Source organism: Scyliorhinus canicula, chromosome 6, assembly GCF_902713615.1.
Source record: "Scyliorhinus canicula chromosome 6, sScyCan1.1, whole genome shotgun sequence".
Lineage (NCBI taxonomy): Eukaryota > Metazoa > Chordata > Chondrichthyes > Carcharhiniformes > Scyliorhinidae > Scyliorhinus > Scyliorhinus canicula.
The window spans coordinates 182,545,865-182,565,558 of NC_052151.1; the positions used below are offsets into that span (position 1 = coordinate 182,545,865).

Genomic DNA, 19,694 nt, shown 5'->3' on the forward strand with positions numbered 1-19,694 from the left:
CAATTCTGAAGTGTCAGTTAAGACAAATATTCCGTTCCCAACTTCAACATTTTTAGAACTAATAAACAATTTGAAAGAAATTAATAGAAACTGTCCTTATGATTTGTCTCATAGAACTTTTCAGCGGATTAATCTTTTAATTCCTGAAAGACCTCAGGACGATCCACGAGAGTTGGCAACCCAAGATGCCTATCCGGCAGAAATTCCAGACCTTCACAGGACCACGTGTCCTAGGCCAGCCACCCCTATCTGGGAATGGGGGCTGATTTAGCACAGTGGGCTAAACAGCTGGCTTGTAATGCAGAACAAGGCCAGCAGTGCGGGTTCAAATCCCGAACTGCCTCCCCGAACAGGCACCGGAATGTGGCGACTAGGGGCTTTTCACAGTAACTTCATTGAAGCCTACTTGTGACAATAAATGATTATTATTATGGTCTCTATCTACCCCTATCTCTGGATAACTCTAGGTTCAGATTATGATTGATAAGTGCTCCCCCCCCCCCCCCCCCCCCCCCCTTCCCCCACCCAGATGCAGCCATACAATCTCACCTGGGAGAGGAGAGAAACCAAAAAATCCAGGGACAGTGAGTGGAAATAAATTCTCTGGAAAACTCCTCCAACCTCCTCAGGTGATCAAAACCAATACAGGAGAAAACTCATTTACACAATTCACATTTCTCCAATAAGGAAAAAACATAATTTCCCACTCCTTCTTCAACAAGTCTTTCAAGAGGTCAGTGCTCAGGAAGAGTCATAAGGGTGAGGAAAACAAAGGCAGTTTTAAAGGAATTAGATTTGTATTGATAAACATCTTAAATAAGGTATAGTTTTAAATGGGTTTAATTTAAGGTTGCTGTGCCCGGAAGGGTAAAACCAAGAGTTAGATTCATGCTGGGCAAAGTGTTTGTATGTGTGGGGGTTGGTTCAGTTCCAACTGTGTTTCTCTCGTGCTTAGAGAGGGCTAGAGTGTGAAGAATAAATAAAAGATATAATCATGTGAGTGTTACTGAACAACTGCGGCCTTGTAAGCTAGAAAAACTCTTAAGATTCAGTTTAGCTAATTTGATTGCAGTTGAAGATAGGCAATGAGAGAGAAAGCAGCTCTCAAAGCTCGGCTGGAAGCAGTTGGTTTCGAAGGTTAGAGAGGAAAGGCCCTCTCAGCTTTGCGAGAACAAAAAAACCATGGAGCAATGATTAAGAAAACAAGTGCAGAGATCTGAAGAGCAGCTAATTAAGGAAAATAGAGAACTAGGGCGGAATTCTCCGACCCCCCGCAGGGTCGGGGAATCGCCCGGGGCCGGCGTAAATCCAGCACCCGCCGTGGCCGGAATTCTCCGCCACCCGGGAATCGGCGGGAGCGGGAATAACACCCCGCCAGTCGGCGGGCCCCCCGTGCCGATCGGCGTGCCCCCCCCCGCGGCGATTCTCCGGCCCGCGATGGGCCGAAGTCCCGCCGTTGACAGGCCAATCCCGCCGACGTGATTTAAACCACCTCTGTGCCGGCGGGATTGGCGACGCGAATGGGCCACCGGGGTCCTGGGGGGGGGGCACAGGACGATTGGACCCCGGGGGGTGCCCCCACGGTGGCCTAGCCTGCAATTGGGGCCCACCGATCGGCGGGCGGGCCAGTGCCATGGGGGCACTCTTTTTCTTCCGCCGCTGCCACGGCCTCCACAATGGCGGAGGCGGAAGAGACCCCCCCCTACCGTGCACGCACCAGTGGTGACGTCAGCGGCCGCTGATGTAGCGGCACATGCGCGGACTCACATCGGCCGGCAAAGGCTTTTCGGCCAGCCCTGATGCCGGCGAGCTCCATAGGCTGTTGGCGCCGGTTTTGGGGCAAGTCAGAGTAGCGGGAGCCACTCCGGCGCAGGCCTAGCCCCTAAAGGTGCGGAGAATTCCGAAGCCGGAGTGGTTGGCGCCACTCCGCTACGCCGGGACCCCCCGCCGCACCGGGTAGGGGAGAATTTCACCCCTGAAGAGAAGTTTCCAAGAAGTCTGAGGTTTAAGATACTAGAACAGAGCATTGTTCAATAAAGACAGACAGAGCTGAGAAGAAGGCTGTGATGCCAGAAAGGTATCGGATTTTCAGGTTTGTGAGATTTTACTACAACCTGTGGAATGCGAGTTGAAATCAATAACTGGATCTTGGGGTTTGTGCAAAAGCAGTTAAGACAAAAGAATCCTAAAATCCTAGACTGGATTTTCTATTAAATGTGGAGTGGAAGCTTTGTTTAAAAGTGTCATTTGTAAAACCTGGAAGGATTTCAGAATGAAAACTGCTAAGAAAAAGCCTTATTATGAGAGAAAATTTTAAAGTGTGTTTTGGGAGTGGAGTTTGGAAACTCTCATGTGATCATCATTTGGGGGGATTCTGAGGACAAATCCACAGGCACTATCTTGGGTTCAGAGCAGATTGCATGTATTTGCCCAGAATCATCTTGTGTGCTTAAAAGGGACTTTTCGTATGAATGAGACCATTGTAGCTTAACATGTACTTTGTAATCCGTGTTAATCTTAAAATCTGTGTGTATTTGTTAAGGGAAGGTGGGAGTAAAGGAATACGGTATAATAATGCAACTTTTCATGTTTAATTAAAGTATTTTCTTGTTGTTAAAACTAATTAGCGGTCTTGTGACTCTGTTCCTCCATGTTTTATTAAAAATAGCAAAAGTTACAATCTTTTTACCCAGGGTTCCATTCTGGGATCTTCCCATCCAGTTATAACATCAACTGTGATCGTAACCTAAGCAATGTTCTAGGGGGATAATTCAAACAGATGAAGAGAATCGCTTTCTCTGGAAGCGCCCATTCCACTGTTTAGCTCATGAATTGACAGATGGTTGGTTAAAAAATCCAGTCAGCTCATTGTTCTTGTGGCTGTGATATACCCCCAATACATTGCCCACTTACAGCAGGTTAAGCCCTTTTCTATTAATTTCAATGGGACAGGGCGACCTGGTTTTTCATAGATTAAAAATGGGAGATGGGGCGCTAAAGGTCAAGTGGTCGACTCTGCCGTTTGATGGCCACCAACTTGGAGGAACAGGAATTCAAGTCTGGAGGTCAATGCATTTATTTCACTTGTCACCCATTTTCAATGTGCTCTCCTGTCACCGGAGAGCTCGGTTGGGAGCGTTTATTTGTGAAACTGATCTCATGATTTCCGCACGGTCAGCGATAAATTTCACCCTGTTGTTTTACTCTTTATTGCGTCAAAAATGTGAAGAACCAAAAAGTGTAGATACTTGGATCCCCGCGGGAGATCGGTTCCTCGATGAAATCTTGGTCCTTTATGCCGAAACCTGGTGAGGAAGAGAATCTAAAATCAGTGCATCTACCAGCAGCGATTCATCTTTACCCACTGTACATAAATAAATCTCTCAATTAGACCCACGCTGCGAAGAGCAGGACACCTTAACATCTCTCTGTGGTTATTGTGAGAACATGCCCCTTTTTTGACCAGTCCATGTACTCCTGGTCGATATTGAAACTCAAAGCCTGCATCAACAAGAGCTCATATAGAACACGGCTGCCTGTATCCTAACTTTCACCTCCAATCCTATCATTTTATGCATTCACAGTTTTCATCGCCAGTTGATCGTTGGTGGCCAAACTTTCAGCTGCCTAGCTCCTGAATTCTGAAATTCTCTCCGTACACCTCTTTATCTCTTTAATAGATACAGAAAATGCTGGATAAACTCAGTGGGTCTGGCAGTGTCTGTGGAGTGAAACAGAGTTTTGGATCGAAATGCTCCTCATTTATCTCCGTACGGTGGCCTAGTGGTTAGCACAACCGCCTCAGGGCACTGAGGTCCCAGGTTCGATCCCGGCTCTGGGTCACTGTCCGTGTGGAGTTTGCACATTCTCCCCGTGTCTGCGTGGGTTTCGCCCCCAAAACCCAAAAATGTGCACAGTAGGTGGATTGGCCACGCTAAATTGTCCCTTAATTGGAAACAATGAATTGGGTAATCTAAATTTATATTTAAAAAAAATTTAAAATTTTTTTTATCTCCGTACGTCTCTTTCCTCTCTTAAAACGCCTCTTAAAATCAACAAGCTGTTGGTCATCCTCCATGTGGTCCCCTGACAAATTTTGTTTGGTAATGCTCCTGTGAAATGCAGTGGGGCATTTTAACACTTTAAAGGGCTATGTAAATGTAAATTGTCGTGGTTGACTTAATGAATGTGAGTGTGGTGAGAAGACCCTCCTCTCGCACAGTGCAGTCCTACTCTGGCTCCTCTCTGCTCCCCCTTTCACTCCCCCCACCTTCACATACACTTCCCTCCAGCCTTTACATGTTGTCCAACTCCTCCACCCCCGAACAACACAATGGAGCCTGCTCCCACAACTTCCATATTGCCCAGCGATCTGACCTGCTCAAGCAAGCCAACTCTTCATTCCTCACTTGTTTCAACACAATGAGTTGTGTAGGTGTGTATACAATCCGGATGGGGAATAGAGAAAAACATTTCTCCACCTTGAATGGGACGGCAGGAGGTGGGGATCTCGATCTGATGGCTCCTTCCCTCTCCCGTCCTCAGCCTACCCTGCAACATTGTGATTCCCTACTTTCAGGACCCACCTTGAGGACAGTCGTGGGACGTAGTTCCAGGCAAACCCCTACAGTACCGCTTCTGGCCACTGCAGCACTGCGGCAGGGTTGGAGTGTTGTCGGCCAAACTGATTGGCTGAGAGCACTCATGGGTGGGCAGAAGTCCTGCGCATTGCCAATCAACACTCAAGTGAGTGTTAAGTGGCAGTGGACTTCGAGAATCGGTGGTAGCATTTTCCGCACCAACTCTCAGGATGGCGAGTGCCGATCACTCAGCATCGTTAAATTTCTACCCATTAGCTCCCACTAATTTATATTAAAGTTTAGTTGCCAAATCTGCAGAAATATAATGGTAAGCAGCTACTTTGTAATTGATGTAAATGGCAAATGGTTAGCACAATGTGTCCAATACGTGCAGCTGGCTGGAATAATTCTGTATATGAGGGGGTCAGTGGGACTAATTGGAAAATTGGACAGGTCTTTCACAGGACTCATCACAGGAATGTTGGGACAAGTGTCCGCTGCCTAATGCTGTAAGATTGTATGATAATAGTCCATAAAAATCAGTGTCTTCTAAAAGTCTTCTCATTAACAGGCTATTAAAAATATGTTCTATATAAGATTCTTAAATTGTGTGTGTTGATTCAATCTGTGCTGTTTTGCAAGTTTTTAGCTCTGGCTGTGTTTTTTGGCTTTTGTTAAAGATCTTTCATACCTGGAAGTTTGACTTTAGTAAGCAGCCATGCAGTAAGGTGAAAGGGTGTTTGCTGGTGTACGGAATGTTCTGTCACTCATTCATTAAGAGAGCATGTCTCAATTCAGAGGAATAGTGCAGTGTACTTGTGCTGCATGTCCATAAGACCATACAGTATTGAAGCAGAATTAGGCCATTCGGCCCATCAGGTCTGCTCCGCCATTTGATCATGGCTGATATGATCCTCATCCCCATTCTCCTGCCTTCTCACCATAACCCCTGATCCCCTTATTAATCAAGAAATGCCCTTATTAATCAAGATGTGTGCTTGAGGTGCTGTTACCTACAGGGCTACAGACCAAGAACTGGAAGATGGAATTAGACAGAATAGTTCTTTCTGAGAGCAGGAGTAGGCAATCTAGCCTCTCGCGTCTGCTCCACCCTTCAATGCCACCATGGCTGATCTCACCATGGCCTCAGCTCCATTGTCCTGCCTGTTCTCCGTAACCCTTTAACCCATTCCTAATTAAAAATCTGTCTAACTTAAATTTACTGTCCCAGCATCCCCCACTCTCTTGGATGGCAAATTCCACAGATTCACGACCCTTTGGGAGAAGTAATTTGTCCTCATCTCAAAATTAAATTTGCTACCCCTTATCCCAAGACTGTAACCTCTCATTCTATAATGCCCCACCCCATGTCTACTTAATCCATACCTTTGGGCAGCACGGCAGCACGTGGCTAGCACCGTGGCTTCACAGCACCAGGGTCCCAGGTTCGATTCCCCACTGGGTCACTGTTTGTGCGGAGTCTGCACGTTCTCCCCGTGTGTGCGTTGGTTTCCTCCGGGTGCTCCGGTTTCCTCCCACATTCCAAAGACGTGCAGGTTAGGTGGATTGGCCATGTTAAATTGCCCTTAGTGTCCAAAAAGGTTAGGAGGGTTTATGGGGATAGGGTGGAAGTGAGGGCTTAAGTGGGTCGATGCAGACTTGATGGGCCGAATGGCCTCCTTCTGCACTGTATGTTCTATGTACTTCTAGCATCTTGTGTACCACAATTTGGTCTCCCCTCATTCTTCTAAACTCTAGAGAGTATCGGCATGAACGTCTCACTCTCTTTTCATAAGGCAAACCCCTCATCTCTGGAATCAATCTAGTGAACCTCCTCTGAACTGCCTCCAATGCCACTACATCTTCCCTCAAATAAGGGGACCAAAACTGTGCACAATACTCCAGGTGTGGTCTCACCAATGCCTGTACAGTTGCAATGACACTTCCTTAACTTTATATTCTATTCCTGTAGCTATAAATGCCAACATTCCATTCACTTTATTTATTATCTGCTGTGCCTGCATGCTAGTTTTCCGTGACTCCAGATCCCTAGGACCTCGGATCGCTCTGCACCGAAGCACCTGAAGTCTCTCCCCATTTAGATAATAAATTGCCTTTCCATTTTTGCGCCCAAAATGGATGATCTTGCACTTATCCATTTTAAACGCCCATCTGCCACATGTTGGCCAACTCACTAGCCTATCTATATCCATTTGTAAGGTTCTTATTTCCTCATTGCAACTTACTGTCCCACCTCTTTTAGTGTCATCACTTTGGCTATAGAATCTTCTATCCCTGTATCCAAGTCGTTAATATATATTGTAAATAGCTGGGACCCAAGGACTGAACCCTGTGGCACCCCACTATTTACATCATGCTATCCAGAAAAAAACCCATTTATTCCGACTCTCTGTCTTCCGTCCGTCAGCCAGTCTTCTATCCAAGCTCATAAATTATCCCTAATCCCATGTGATCTCACCTTGTACGGCATCTTATCAAACGCCTTCCGGAAGTACAAATATACTACATCTATAGGATTCCCATTATCCACTTGACTGGTAGCATCTTCGAAGAACTCCAGCAAATTAGTCAAACATAATTTACCCTTCATAAAACCATATTGACTCTGATGGATTGCTTTTTGACTTTCCAAATGTCCTGATATTACCTACTTAATAATGAATTCTAACAATTTCCCAACGACAGACGTTAAACTAACTGGTCTGTATTTTCCTACATTCTGCCTCCCTCCCTTTTTGAATAAGGGGGTTATGTTAGCACTTTTCCAATCCACTGGAGCCTTTGCCGTGTCCAGAGAATTTTGGAATATTATAACCAATGGATCCACTATCTCTGCTGCCACTTCCTTTAACACCGTAGCATGTAGGCCATCAGGCTTTGGGAACCTGCCTGTCTTCAATCCCAATAGTTTGTTGAGTACCGTTTTCCTACTGATGCTAATTATTCAAAGTTCCACCTTCCATTATCTCGGAATTATCCGCTCCTATAGGAATGGTAGTAGTGTCCTCCACCATGAGGCAAAGTATTGATTTAGCTTCTCTGCCATTTCCGTGTTGCCCACTACTAACTCTCTGGATTCATCTTCCAAGGGACCATGAGGGTTTCAAGGGAACATTCACCATAACGACTCTCTTCCCTTTTATATACTTATAGAAGCTTTTGCTGTCCTAATTGATATTTTTCACCAGCTTTCTTTCGTAATTTACCTTAGCTCTTTTTTTTACTTTTTCTATAACCCTTTGTTTTTGTTTGAAATATCCCAATCTTCCAGCCGGCCACGAGCCTTTGCAACATGATATACCTTCATTTTTGTCTTTATGTTGTGTTTAACCTCCTTGCTTAGCCATGGATGTTTTTTTACCCCTCTTCCCATCTTTCTTCCTTACTGGGATATATTTTAGTTATGAGGACTTGAGAATCTCCTTAAACAATTGCCACTGTTCATCAGCTGTCCGACCTTTTAGCCTTCCTGCCCACTCTACTCGGGCCAAATCTGCCTATGTAATTTCCTTTGTAAGAACGCTAGTGTGGGACTCCACCTCCTCACCCCCAAACTGAATTTTGTGTCTGTAGAGAGAGGATGGGATTTCCGCACAACTCGCCGTGAGTTTCATGGTGGCACAAGTGGCCCACCATTGGCCAGTAGTGAATGGCCTGAACGTTTCGGCAAGGGGGCTCTGACTGTGGCAGAGGCAAGCTACATCTTGCCACTCTGCAGTATTAATCCTGCCAGGGCCGGCTCAAGGCACCGGCAACTCGGGCAGTCGCCCGGGGCGCCATGTGCTAGGGGGCGCCAGAGACTCGGGTCCCGCGCATGCGCAGTTGGGCAGGTGCCAACCAGCGCATGCGCGGTGGCAGCCCTCCCCCAGGGCGGCCCCGCTCGGTCCGCTCCCCCCGTCGGGTCCGCCCCCCCCCCCCCCCTCGGGTCCGCCCCCCCCCTCGGGTCCACTCCCCCCCCCCCTCGGGTCCGGCCCCGCCCCCCTCTCGGCCCCGCCCCCTCTCGGCCCCGCCCCCTCTTGGCCCCGCCCCCTCTCGGCCCCCCCCCCCCCTCTCGGCCTCGGCCCCCCCTCCTCGGCCCCCCCCCCTCCTCGGCCCCGCCCCCCCTCCTCGGCCCCCCCCCCCCCAAGGGCGCCGAAGTTCAGCTTGCCCGGGGCGCCAGCAACCCTAGGGCCGGTGCTGAATCCTGCTGAAAGTTAAACTCAGCCTTCGTCTCAAAGTCAGACTGCAAAAATTAATCTCTGTTTTATCTCTGTCATAAACTGGATGCAACAAACCTGTTGAGTTTTAAATCAAGTCTTTGAGGAAAAAGATGACCTTGAATGTTCACAAACATTGCATTCTGCTGCCCCAGGCAGGGCCTGGTGTGGTGTCCTCCCTCATTGTATTAATGACTGAGGCAGCCCTGCCTGATTCTTTGGAGTATGAAAATATCGGGTATCTGCCCCAGTTACTGAGACCACCCACACTTTGACTGTAAAACTATGGAGCATCGGGAGGGTGTCATTGGAAACTTCAAAAAAGTAAAATCAAATAAAATTATTAGGCGATAGAACAGCGCCCTCTGTCAGTCACTCAGTGGAATAACACCCTTTTTTCAGTCACTCTATAGCAGTGCTCTTCAAAGTCGGGGGCGCGACCCCGCGGGTGGGTGTGGGGAGGGTCGCAGAGCCGTCCTTCTTGGCGCTCCCGATCGCGCAAATCCCCGCACAGCAGCTGGCTTTTAATAACGCCGGCTGCAAGCGGCCTTTAAAATGGCCGCGAACATGTAAAAAAAATTTGCCCACATTGCGCATGCGCGCACGATCATCGGCGCGCATGAGCATAGTTTTGCGCATGCACGCTGATGATCGGGTGCACATGCTCAGTGCAGCCACTATTTTTTTAAACGGTCGCAGCTTTTTGTTTTATAAGTTTGGGGTTTTTAAATTTATTTTATTCATTTAATTTTTATTTTTTTCATTTATTTTTTTCATTTTTTTATTACAAGTTCAGGGGAGTTTTATTCATTTATTTTATTCATTTCACTTTTATTTTTTTCATTTATTTTATTCATTTTTTTTTACAAGTTCGGGGGGGGTTTATTTGATAAAATTTTACAGGAAAAAAATGCAGAACTTTGGACAGATGGAGACTCCATACTTTCCGACACCGGAAGGCTTCACCTTCATCCAACAGGTTCCATTGGAGGAGTGTGTATGAGGGCCAAAGGGACCCAAAACCATTTCCTCCATTTTTATCAGCAGCAAACAAGGTAAGAGAAAATACTGGGTCGCTCAGGTCGGCCGGCATGGATCGTGAAGGTCGGCCGGCGTGGGTCACGAAGGTCGGCCGGGTTGGTTCCCGAAGGTCGGCCGGATTGGGTCCCGAAGGTCGGCCGGATTCGGTCCCGACGGTTGGCCGGTTGGTAAAAATGTGTCCCCGGAAAAAGAGTTTGAAGAACACTGCTCTATAGAACACTTACTTTCACTCAGTAGAACACCCACTCTCACTCAGTAGAACACCCACTCTCACTCAGTAGAACACCCACTCTCACTCAATAGAACACCCACTCTCACTCATTGGAACACCCACTCTCACTCAATAGAACACCACTCTCACTCAGTAGAACACCCACTCTCACTCAGTAGAACACCCACTCTCACTCAATAGAACACCCACTCTCACTCAGTAGAACACCCACTCTCACTCAGTAGAACACCCACTCTCACTCAATAGAACACCCACTCTCACTCAGTAGAACACCCACTCTCACTCAGTAGAACACCCACTCTCACTCAGAAGAACACCCACTCTCACTCAGTAGAACACCCACTCTCACTCAGAAGAACACCCACTCTCACTCAGTAGAACACCCACTCTCACTCAATAGAACACCCACTCTCACTCAGAAGAACACCCACTCTCACTCAGTAGAACACCCACTCTCACTCAGTAGAACACCCACTCTCACTCAGTAGAACACCCACTCTCACTCAGTAGAACACCCGCTCTCACTCAGTAGAACACCCACTCTCACTCAGTAGAACACCCACTCTCACTCAGTAGAACACCCACTCTCACTCAGTAGAACACCCACTCTCACTCAGTAGAACACCCACTCTCACTCAGTAGAACACCCACTCTCACTCAGTAGAACACCCACTCTCACTCAGTAGTGTGACCCCATCCAGATGATGAACAGATAAACAACAGCACAAGTCGTTTGGGCTGAATGATCTGGGGTTTTCCCTTGCTGCAGTTTCTCTAATTCATTGCTGTTCAATGGAATGAGCTCCTTTATAAAAGCTAGGAGCACTGCCAATTAATGCACAACCCATTAAATAGAATGCTGCAATTGCTTTACATACTTTGTGTCTTGAATGAATCTGAGTTGGGTCCCCATGGTCTGCTTCCTCTCAGCCCAAGTCTTTGACCTTCGATAAAATAATGGAGATGTTTATTTATGGATGTAGCTTCCAGAAATTCCATGTGCAATAGTAAACATGTCAGGGTAAAGTTTCCAAATCCCTGTTCCCAATATGGAGTCTAACCATTCATTGCGTATCAAAAGATCACAGATGTTGCTCCCATGTTTGTCAACCATTAAAATCATGGGAATGCACCCACTGTCTCCTCACACGCAATGATCTGAGCTCCCTGCTGCAAAGTTGGGCTGACGTCAATGGCTGAAATATAGAGCCACTTACCAGGGTCTGAAGATTCAAACTTCCAGAACTCCGGATCTTGGACTCTGTGATCTGCCAAATTATACACAGCATAGTTATTTCTGGACTAAAACGAATGACCAGGGTTCATTTAGTTTGCCTACTACCATCCTGGTAGTCACACAATACAATGATAATTGAACACAGCAGTCAATCTCTATCAATGAGTCTACAACAGACAAGAGGCAAGGAAATCTCCCATTCGTGGAGAGCTTCGGAAATCAGAGATTGAAAGCGTAGATCATACGGCATCTCTCAGATTGGGTAGAATGAGAGAATTTCCAACACTGGAACAGACCATTTTGCCCCAGCTGGTCTAAGCCAGTGTTTCCGCTCCACATGAGCCTCCTCCCAACCTTCACCTCACACTATCAACATATCCTTCTATTCCTTTCTCCCTCAGTGTTTACCTAACTTCCCCATAAGTGCTATTTGCACTGTTTGTGGTAGTGAGTGTTGTGTTCTGATTTATGACTGTGGTAATGATGTACACAGATCATCTAGTTATTTAACTAGAAGGATGATTTATCAACAAACGTGTGGAAAGATAACTATAAAACAGTTGATTAATTCAGTGAATTCTCCTGGAGAAGTGCGAGTATTCTGTTGTATGACTTACAACCAACTACCGCGTGTCTCAAGGCACATTGTGGATCTCTATCGCCACCTGCTGGTCAGAGGTCATACCAATAACTATATACATTGATAAACAACTATAGACATTGATGTGTTCATGCATATCGCCACAGTGAGTACCACAATGTCACCACTTTCCGGGTAAAGAGGTTTTCCTGAATTCCTGATTGGATTTATTAGTGACAGTCTTGTATTCATGGCGTCTAGTTTCTGTCTCACCACAAGTGGAAACGTTGTCTCTATGTTTCATTAAATTAATTATTCATACACTATCCAAATAAATTGACAAAACTTAATAAATGAAAACTAACTGCTTCTAGAACTCAGTCTCATTTGTGATCCTCACTATTTCATGAAGAGAACAATATCACGATCCTCAGCTCTCAGCCTGCAGCATGTGAGTTAGTGCTAAACTACCAGATTAATGTCTATTCTCTGAACCATGCTCCCTGGGTGTATCTATCTGGGTCAATTGTCCTCCGAAATTTCAGTGCCGTGTTAATCATCAGGCAGGAAATGTAACCAACTGATCAATGTGCTAATGATCTCAACTGCCTGCAGAAGGTCACTGTGCTTAAAACACTGAAGCACTCCAATGGTGGCCTAACCTATGACTTCAGTGTCACCACCTTGCTTTTACATTCAAAATCCTTTTAGGTGTCAGCTATGGGTCAGTGGCTGCTCTCTCTCTCTCTCTCTCGTGCTCCCATTCTCTCTGTGAGCCAGAAGGTAGCAGATTCAATTTCCAACGCCCGAGACTTGAGTACTTAGTCCAGCCAGACACTTTCAGTGTGATACTCTGGAAGTGTTGCATTGTGGGGAGATATCAGGGCAATTTTGAGCAAGCAGTATGATTGGCAATGCAGGCGCAAAATCTCACGAGAATAAGGAAACGCGATTCTCATCGGGCAGATCACGTTTCCCGATTTTCCCCACCCTTCACCAGCGACGGTATGAGATTCACACCCACAAAAGGAGTGAACCTCATTTGAATATATTTCAATCAATTTAAAATGTTATTAGCGGGATTACCCAACCACATCATCCTCCCAACTAAATATTCACACCTCGCTGACGTGACGCAAGTGGGCGAAGTTTACCACAGGATTTGGCCAGATGTATGGCAGTCAAGGGGACTCCTGTGGGGGTGCAGAGAGGTATGTATAGCCCCCGGGAGGGAGCAGTGCCAACCTGTGCAATGGGACAATGCCAGGAGCGGGCCATAGTAGAAATCACAAGGAGAGGAGTGCCTATATGTGTGGTTGGGGGAGGGGGGGGGGGGGGGGGTGTGTGCAGACGTTAATGGGGCAGAGCCAATGATAATGTCAGGGGGAGGTGGAATGCTGGCTAGGGTGGGGGGGGGGGGGGGGGGGGGGCAGGGGAGAAGAGCCCCCAATACCCCTGTGATGGGGGCTGGGGGCCCTTGGGTTGCAACACTGTGAATCCAGAGCTATTATCAAACTTGGTGCCTCTGTTTACACAAGGAAAGGCAGTAAACGACAAACTAGAGAATGAGAGAGAAGAGGATGAAAACATGGTAAAGTGGCACCTTCATTGTAGTGATGGTTCATACAGCCAATGAAATTATAGGATAGGATTTTCTTATTACGTCCGGGCCCGCACCAAAACACATCTCCCTCAACTCCAATTATACCACAGGCACCAATGACATATTCTAATGTCTTTTTCTCGGATGTCAGACCTGCTTACACCTTTGCAGAAGCCAGTTAAGGATTCTTTAACCCCAAAACTAAACATAAATTAGTTCTAAGAGGATATTTTACATTGAACCACAAGATGCAACAAATCCCCACAATCTAGTACAGTACAGAGTGATCATTATTCCACATACTTACAAGGGGAAGACCAGCAAATATTCATACAATTGGTTCAGATCATCAACCATTGTAGTCTTTGTGGTTGGTGTCTCCATTCATAATGAAAATGAAAGGATATGAAAAAGAGTGAGGGATATAAGGATATCAACCTGAAAGCACCGAGGCAGTGGAAAATCCTGAGGGAAAATTTCAGTCAGCACTTCACCCGGGGGCTGGATTTTCCTCCTATTTTTTTCCCATAAATTTAGAGTACCCAATTATTTTTTTCCAATTAAGGGACAATTTAGCATGGCCAATCTACCTACCCTGCACATCTTTTAGGTTGTGGGGGCGAAACCCACACGAACACGCGGAGAATATGCAAACTCCACACGGGCAGTGACCCGGGATCGAACCCGGGATCTCAGCACCTGAGGCAATAGTGCTAACCACTGCGCCACCGGGCCGCCTTGGGTTTTCCTCCAAACGAGCCCATTTCTCTTCATTCCGAAAATCGGGCCAAGGTGGTCATGGAAAGGGAGCAAGTCAAGCGGTGTGGCCTACTTGCCATGCTCCTGTTCCAAGCTAACTTTAGACTCTCTTTAATAAGCATCTCCAGAGGGAAAAGACCAAATGCACTTACTGCTCTCCCCAAGGCTGACGATCCACTTCTCATAGTCTGAGAGCCCAGGCTTAGAGCTGTAACCTAGGGAGCAGAAACACACTTTAAGTGCAGCAGTAGTTGCACTGAGCCTCTGTCAAGATCCTCTCCAACCCCCGTGGGAGATTCAACCCATTTGGTGCACGGGTCCTCAAAAGATCTTGGGTGTGACACAAATCAACGATGCCACCCCAGACCTCACACACCCTGAAACCCACACTTACCTGCATTGAATGGTCACCCAGGGTGAAAATGCAGGAGTAGAACAACGCCAAATCTAGCCGCCCCCCCCCCCCCCCCCCCCCCCCCCCCGGCAGCTATGTAAAAAACAACTCTTTCTCCAGTTTGTACACATTTACTGGAGGAATGTCGACCACGAGGACGTCATTAACGTGGAGGGATTGGTGAAGCTGAGATTCTTCTCCTCACAGCGGAGAAGGTTAAGGGTGAGGTGATGGAGATGTCCAAAATCAGGAGGGGCATTCAGAGAGTAAACAAGGAGGAACTTCCTTTCCCTGGCAGGACAGCAGATAATCAGAGGACATGGCCACAAGGTAATCAGTAAAAGAACCAGAAGGGAGATGAAAATAAATCATTTTGAATCGTGAGTTGTTATGATCCAGGAAGCGCTGCCTCACTGTTCAGTAATAGCTATCAGAATGGGCAGCACGGTGGCATAGTGATTAGCACAGTTGCTTCACAGCTCCAGGGTCCCAGGTTCGATTCCGGCTTGGGTCACTGTCTGTGCGGAGACTGCACGTTCTCCCCGTGTGTGCGTGGGTTTCCTCCGGGTGCTCCGGTTTCCTCCCACAGCCCAAAGATGTGCAGGTTAGGTGGATTGGCCATGATACATTGCCTTTAGTGTCCAAAAAGGTTAGGTTGGGTTGGGTTAGGGGATAGGGTGTTCTTTCCAAGGGCCGGTGCAGACTTGATGGGCTGAATGGCCTCCTTCTGCACTGTACATTCTATGATTCTATGAAAAAGGGAATCGGATAGTTTCAGGAAGAGGAAACATTTGCAGAGCGGTGGGGAAAGAGTAGAAGAGTGGGACGAATTGGCTAGCTGTAACAAATTGCCGGTTCAGTCCTGATGGGCTGAATGGTCTCCTTTCTGATTGAGAGGCTGAAACTTGGTGACAATTTCCATGGTTCTGTGCCATATTTCTGGCCAAGAACAGGTGGAACCAACAGGAATTCTCATCTCTCTCCCTGATCCTCTGATTGCGGGCGGGATGGGGTGGTGAGGGGGAAGGGAGATGGGTTGCGAGGCAGTTCACATGGTTTCCTTCCCCAGGATGTGTGAATCTCTGACCTGGAGTGTCGTAGGTCTCCACGTCCATCCAGGTGTACGCTGGGTCAGCTGCGAGCTCACCGTTAGCTGCTGCAGATACAGAGAAGCGAAGCTGGTTTAGATGTCATTCCGCTGATATCAAACAGATTAGAAATTAAGAGATATTCCCACACCCACTGTCCCTCCCACAATCAATTCAAAACACAGACCTGTGATAAAATAAGGAATAGAAGAGTATTTCCACAATGAAGCAAATTACAGTCTGCTAAACTGAAATAAAACCAACTCCGTTGTGTCTGTCACACACTTGGGGCAGGATTCTCCGGCCCCCCCCCCCCCCGGGTCGGAGATTCCCTAGGGCGCCACGCGAATCGCGCCACGCTGCTCCGACGCTGGACATGATTCTCCGCAGAATGGTTGCCGTGGGTGCCGGTCGGGGGCTGCTCTACGTCTCCCCCCCCCGCTCGATTCTACGGCCCGAATTGGCCGAGCGGCCGTAGCAAAATCCCGACGCCGAGTTCCCGCCGGCTCAGAGCATGTTAGAACGGCGCCGGCGGGACCGCGGTGTTGAAGGGTCCGGGGGGGGGGGGGGGGGGGGGGGGGGGGGTGGGGAGGGGGGTCCGACCCCAAGGGGGACCTCCGTTGTAGCCTGGCCCGTGATCGGGGCCCACCAATCGGCAGGCCTCCTTTCTTCCGCGCCGGCTCCTGTAGCCCTACGCCATTTGGCATCGGGGCCGGCACGGGGAAGAAAGCCACTGCGCATGCGCAGACCCCGCAGCGCCCAGCTGACCCTGAGATCAGCGCTGTGCTGATCGGGAATTCTCATCTCCCTGGCCCTCTGATTGCGGGCGGGGTGGGATGGGGTGGGGAGGGAAGGGGGTGGCGAGGCAGTTCACATGGTTTCCTTTCCCGGGATGTGTGAATCCCGTTTTTACACCGGCGTCAACACTTAGCCGCGCGATGGGAGAATCCTGCCCCCTATCTGGGTCTCTTGTTGCAACACCTTTAGGAACCATGAATATATTTATATTTTTAAATATTTGTATTATGATATTTGCAATTTTTATAATAATAACAGCGACATAAACATGGCACAATAAACATTTCCACCCCCATCACAGTCTTCACCCCACCCACCAATAGAGCAACAGTCTCCCCCCTCCTACCCCACCCCTTCGGAATTCTGCTTCTGCTGACATTTTAATTTTCCCCGAGAAAGTCGATGAACGGCTGCCACCTCCAGTTGAACCCTAACATTGACCCTCTTAAGGCGAACTTTATTTTCTCGAGACTGAAACCCAGCCGTGTCACTAACCCAGGTCTCCACACTCGGGGGCTTTGAGTCCCTCCACATTAATAAGATCCGTCTCCGGGCTACCAGGGAGGCAAAGACCAGGACGTTGGCCTCTTTCGCCCCCTGATCTCCTGGCTCTTCCGACACTCCAAAGATTGCCACCTCCGGACTCGGCACCACCCGTGTTTGAGTACTGTGGACATTGCCTGAGCAAACCCCTGTCAGAACCCTCCGAGCTCTGGGCACGCCCAAAATATGTGGACATGATTTGCTGGACTTTCTGCGCACCTCGCACACCTATCCTCTAGCCCGAAAAACCGGCTCATCCGGGCCACCGTCATGCGCGTGGCTTTCTTCTCCACGCCGGCCTCGATGCCAAATGGATGACGGGATGAACGGCTGAAGCGGAGGTGAATGCGAGATGACAACGGCAGTGAAATCCATCCGGGAGAAGCAAGCGACAACACTAGCACCAGACCCACTCGCGTATTGCCCTCTGTAATTGTTTATCCGGCACCCAAATGTATATCTACCTCCCCAGTCCCCCCCCCCCCCCCCCCCCCTACCCACACACACACACACACACACACACACACACAAACAGATGCCTACTTATGTGTCAAAAATAATATTGCCAATTGTACAGAGTTGCTGCTGTTGAGCCGGTGTATAATACCCGATTATTTTATTTTATGTTTATTCTTTTTGTGGCATGTTTGTGTGTGCTCTTCTCTTCTATATATATATATATATATATATATATCTTATTCTGTGTACATAACGGTAAATATACTTTGTTCAAAAACCCAATAAAAACATTTATATAAAAAAAAGTGCCCAGTGGACTAACTTGAATTGTATCAGGCTAAGCCTGGCGCATGATGAGGATGTGTTAATCCTGCTTCAGGCATCCACCCACAGACCCACCTCTGTCTCCCCCCCCCCCCCCCCCCCCCCCCAGCTTATCTTCCCACTTGCCTTTTAGCTCCCCCACTGGAGTTTCCTCCGATTCCATAAGTTCTTGGTAGATGTCCGATACCTTCCCCTCTCCCACCCAGGTACTGGAGACCACTCTGTCCTGTATCACCCGTGGCAGCAGCAGCAGCAGAAAGGCCGGAACCTGCTTTCTCAGGAAGTCTCACACCTGCAGATACCTAAACCCGTTCCCCACTGGCAATTCAAATTTATCCTCCGAGGCTTTCAAGCTGGGGAAGCTGCCGTCTATAAATAGAACGCCCATCCTTCTAATTCCTGCCCTTTGCCATCTCCGGAACCCACCATCCAGCCCGGTACAAACCGATGGTTATTATAAATCGGGGTCCAAGCCGATGCTCCCTCCACTCTCTTATATCTCCTCCATTGCCCCCAGATTCTCAGGGTCGCCACCGCCACCGGACTTGTGGAGTAGCGGGCTGGCGATGAACGGGAGAGGTACCGTTATCAGTGCTCCCAAACTTGTGTCTTTACATGGCGCTGCCTCCATTCGCACCCACACTGACCCCTCTCCCACTACCCACTTCCTAATCATGGTTATATTAGACACCCAGTAGTAACTGCAGAAGTTCGGCAGCACCAACCCACCCTCCCCCCGACTGCGCTCCAACAACACTTTCTTCACTCGCGGGGTTTTACCCACCCACAGAGAGCCCGAAATAACCTTATTCACCCGCTTGAAAAAGGCCATTGGGATGAAGATGGGGGGTCATTAATATTTAAACAGAAAATTGAACAACTATTGATTCACTGAAAGAATTTATGCCAGAAAATTTCACTTTACAAAACCTTTATTGTGCATATATAAATAAAAAGAAAGCAGTATTACTAATTTAGCACTGTAGTTTGTAACTACATTTTATAGAATCCAGTTTTACTTTTAACACCCCCCACCCTCCCACACACAGTCCACTGACCCCCCCCCCCCCCCCCCCCCCGCTATTCCTGCCAAAGGTATGTCACAGGCATCCGGAATTCACTTTATTTTCTCCTCAATATTCCAACTATTCTCCAAGGTTTTGAAATTTAATGGGGATCCTTCCATTAACTTTTGGCTAAGTGATCCTCCAACATCTACTCTGAAAGGTGGGCTTAGCAGCTGTAACTCAGGCTTCACTGCGGTCTCTAAGTTGGTTTTCACTATGAGGGATATTGTCATAGGCATGTCATAGAACATACAGTGCAGAAGGAGGCCATTCGGCCCATATAGTCTGCACCCACTTAAGCCCTCAAAATAGAAGCAGGAGGCCATTCAGCCTTCGAGCCTGCTCCCCCATTCTTTATGATCACGGCTGATCATCAAGTTCAATACCTTGATCCTGCCTTCCCCCCATATCACTTGATCCCTTCAGCCTCTTTCCTCTCAAAGACTCGGTCTCCAAACTGAGCATGAACTTCCACCCGCATCCCTCAAGATGAACAATAAAGTTAGTCTTTTCTCTGCTAAAGGTTCAGCCCTGACTAACACTCAACTCCTTTTGCTCCCCCGACTCGGTGATCTGCAGCCTGCACCAGATCAAACCTGCCACTGCTTTCGGTGAGAAACACTCTGATATAAGCATAGGCTAGCTGTAATTCACAAGGGCTTGTTTCATCTGCATTTGCTTCAGGGATTATGGATCAGTTGCTCAATCAGACACATCTATTTATCTTACATTGAACACTTTAATTCATAAAACCAGAAGTTGTACTCTAGAC

At 47.8% G+C, this 19,694-nt stretch overlaps 1 protein-coding gene across 2 annotated transcripts in view; it reads right to left on the reverse strand.

Annotated features, from left to right (window-relative positions):
• The window catches only part of vit (vitrin), an 88,385-nt gene that overhangs the window by 7,773 nt on the left and 60,918 nt on the right, over positions 1-19,694 (reverse strand). For both annotated transcript variants that reach the window (XM_038800588.1, XM_038800589.1), the window contains exons 10-14: positions 15,731-15,799; positions 14,402-14,464; positions 11,288-11,338; positions 10,949-11,014; positions 3,249-3,305 (exon numbers count right to left, since the gene is read on the reverse strand). In XM_038800588.1, the coding sequence (XP_038656516.1) occupies positions 3,249-3,305; positions 10,949-11,014; positions 11,288-11,338; positions 14,402-14,464; positions 15,731-15,799 (306 nt within the window). The remainder of the gene's footprint in view (positions 1-3,248; positions 3,306-10,948; positions 11,015-11,287; positions 11,339-14,401; positions 14,465-15,730; positions 15,800-19,694) is intronic.